Consider the following 2,500-nt stretch of genomic DNA (forward strand, 5'->3'; position numbering starts at 1 on the left):
GGAATGTTGGAAGAAGTTAGGGATAATGGAGGAGATCAGGGATGCTGGAGGAAGTTAGGATATTGGAGAAAGCTAGGGATGCTGGAGGAAGTTAGGAATATTGAAGGAAGTTAGGGTTATTGGAGGAAGTTAGAGATGTTGGAGGAAGTTAGGGATGTTGGATGAAGTAGGAATGTTGGAAGAAGTTAGGGATAATAGAGGAGATCAGGGATGCTGGAGGAAGTTAGGATATTGGAGAAAGCTAGGGATGCTGGAGGAAGTTAGGAATATTGAAGGAAGTTAGGGTTATTGGAGGAAGTTAGGGATGTTGGAGGAAGTTAGGGATATTGGAGGAAGTAGGAATGTTGGAGGAAGTTAGGGATAATGGAGGAAGTTAGGGATGTTGGAGGAAGTAGGGAGATAAAGGGGGAGTTACAAAAGGATGAAGTGGTCCCATACCATTTTTTTGCAAGAACCATTGCCAATATATTTTTCCTTAGTGACCCATAGGAGGAGGGGGTAGCACATTATCCTAGGAATACTTGGGGAGAGGGAGAGAGAGAGAGAGAGAGAGAGAGAGAGAGAGAGAGAGAGAGAGAGAGAGAGAGAGTGGAGGTTATAGTGGGGGGAGGATGGGTCGACCGGGGGTCAATGTATTTTCCATGGCCAGCAGCGAGGCCAACTTTAATGACCTAATTAAGTATCTGTCACGAGCATACAAAGTGATCTTTTGACCTTAAAGGGATAAATGAACTCGTATTCGCTTTGGGTCTAAAGTGTGGATGGAGATTGCATCGTTTTTCATTGGGGGGCCGGGGGTGGGGGAGCTCCCTCTTTTTATGCTAATGTATTTATTTTTAATTTATTTCCAGCTGAATTAATGTTTTGTGTAATTATATGGATATATTTCTTTTTGTGTATTCGGATATGATGTATTTTTTTAGGTATTTATATATACATGCATTGGTTTGTTGTCCACTTATTTTTGTGCACAATACAAATGTCTGTCGGTTTTTTTATCTGTTTATGTAGATATATTTCTTTTTGGTTTTTAAGTAAGTGTATTTCCTTTATGTGTATTTATATAAATGTATATACTGTTTTTGTTTATACGCTTATCTTTATCTTTATGTTTTTTTGCATAAATGTTTTCATTTTTATCGCGGAACGAAACTTTATCTCTTTCGTAAAAATACCTTTTGTTTCAGGTGAGGTGGGTTCAACTTGTTCGTACAAAATCACGTCTTAATCTTGATGAACATAACTAATTTTTATTTATGTATAACTTTGCGTTGACAAAATTGACTCGTTATTTCATATACGAGTATATTTAATTATCTTGCTAAATCTGACTTGATGGCACAAATATATTACTTTTATGACGAATTCATCTCATCAGAAAACATATTTTTTCTATTGATCGACTTTAACCCTTCATCTTCTTCTTCTTTTGACCTTATTAGTCCCACTGTATAGCAGGGTCGGCCGCACGAGTCAACTTTCTCCATCTATTTCTATTCCTTGCAGCTTCTTCCCCCAGTCCCAACTCACCCATATCCCTCCTTACTAAATCCATCCATCTGATCCGCTGACGCCTTCCTCCCCATCACTGGCCATGTTCTTAGCTCTCTTGATTGGTTCCACCTCCTCTCTTCCTCTTACGTGGTCCATAGTATCTCAGGCGAGCCTCCCTGGCCTTCTCCTTTACATTATATACACCACATATTCTTCTCATATGTCGACTCTACCTCCTTTCCAGTAGTGATATTCTAGCAATCCATCTCACCATCCTCATCTCGGTTCTTTCCAGCAGTCCCTCCTCTTTCCTCTTAAGTTCCTAAGTTTCTACCCAATATACGGGCCTGATAACCGTCTTATAATTCTTCCTTTTGAACCTTAATGCATTTTCTTGTCTAAAACAACTCCAGTTACTTCTATTCATTTTCATCATGTTTCTTTCATTCTCTGTGTCACTGCTTTCCCAGGAGCCAGAGCCACCCTGTTTTTTTTTTTTTTTTTTGTTTTTTTTTTTTTTTTTTTTTCTGTCCCAAGTGGGTAAACTCATAGTTCTGGTTCATCACTGTACGATCTAGAGATTTATAAATATTTCTGAGGAGAAATTGTTCTATTTATGTCTTAAGTACATGGATTAGGGTTTTTTTTATTGCTGTGACTTATTTATTTTTCGTGAAGGAAATTTACATCTCATTTGTGTATATATTTTATTTGTTGGTTTCTTTACAAAAGTGCCTGATTATACAAATGTTTCCTTTCTCCCTATCAATTCCTTGATTTTATTTATGAAATCCTTTTCTAAATTTGATTTTTCAAAAGAAACAAAGTCAATTAGAAGATGTTTCTAATTCCTTGAGTATTTATCTGTACAAAATATACACGAGGTGAATCTCAGAGGTTTGTAAGAATGTTGAAACCTAATAGACATGTCTCTAGGTGGGTTGAAATTTAGATTAAAATGGATAGTGTTGCTACTGAAATCCTTTATATATACAAACACACATAC

At 37.0% G+C, this 2,500-nt stretch overlaps 1 protein-coding gene across 1 annotated transcript in view; it reads right to left on the reverse strand.

Moving 5' to 3' along the window:
* The window catches only part of LOC135223948 (uncharacterized), a 2,777-nt gene extending 1,243 nt beyond the window's left edge, over nt 1–1,534 (reverse strand). Inside the window, exon 1 of the mRNA XM_064262869.1 lies at nt 1,531–1,534. Within this exon, the coding sequence (XP_064118939.1) occupies nt 1,531–1,534 (4 nt within the window). The remainder of the gene's footprint in view (nt 1–1,530) is intronic.
* Nucleotides 1,535–2,500: the final 966 nt, after the last annotated feature.

The sequence above is a fragment of the Macrobrachium nipponense genome, chromosome 10 (assembly GCF_015104395.2).
Source record: "Macrobrachium nipponense isolate FS-2020 chromosome 10, ASM1510439v2, whole genome shotgun sequence".
In the NCBI taxonomy this organism is placed as follows: Eukaryota; Metazoa; Arthropoda; class Malacostraca; order Decapoda; family Palaemonidae; genus Macrobrachium; species Macrobrachium nipponense.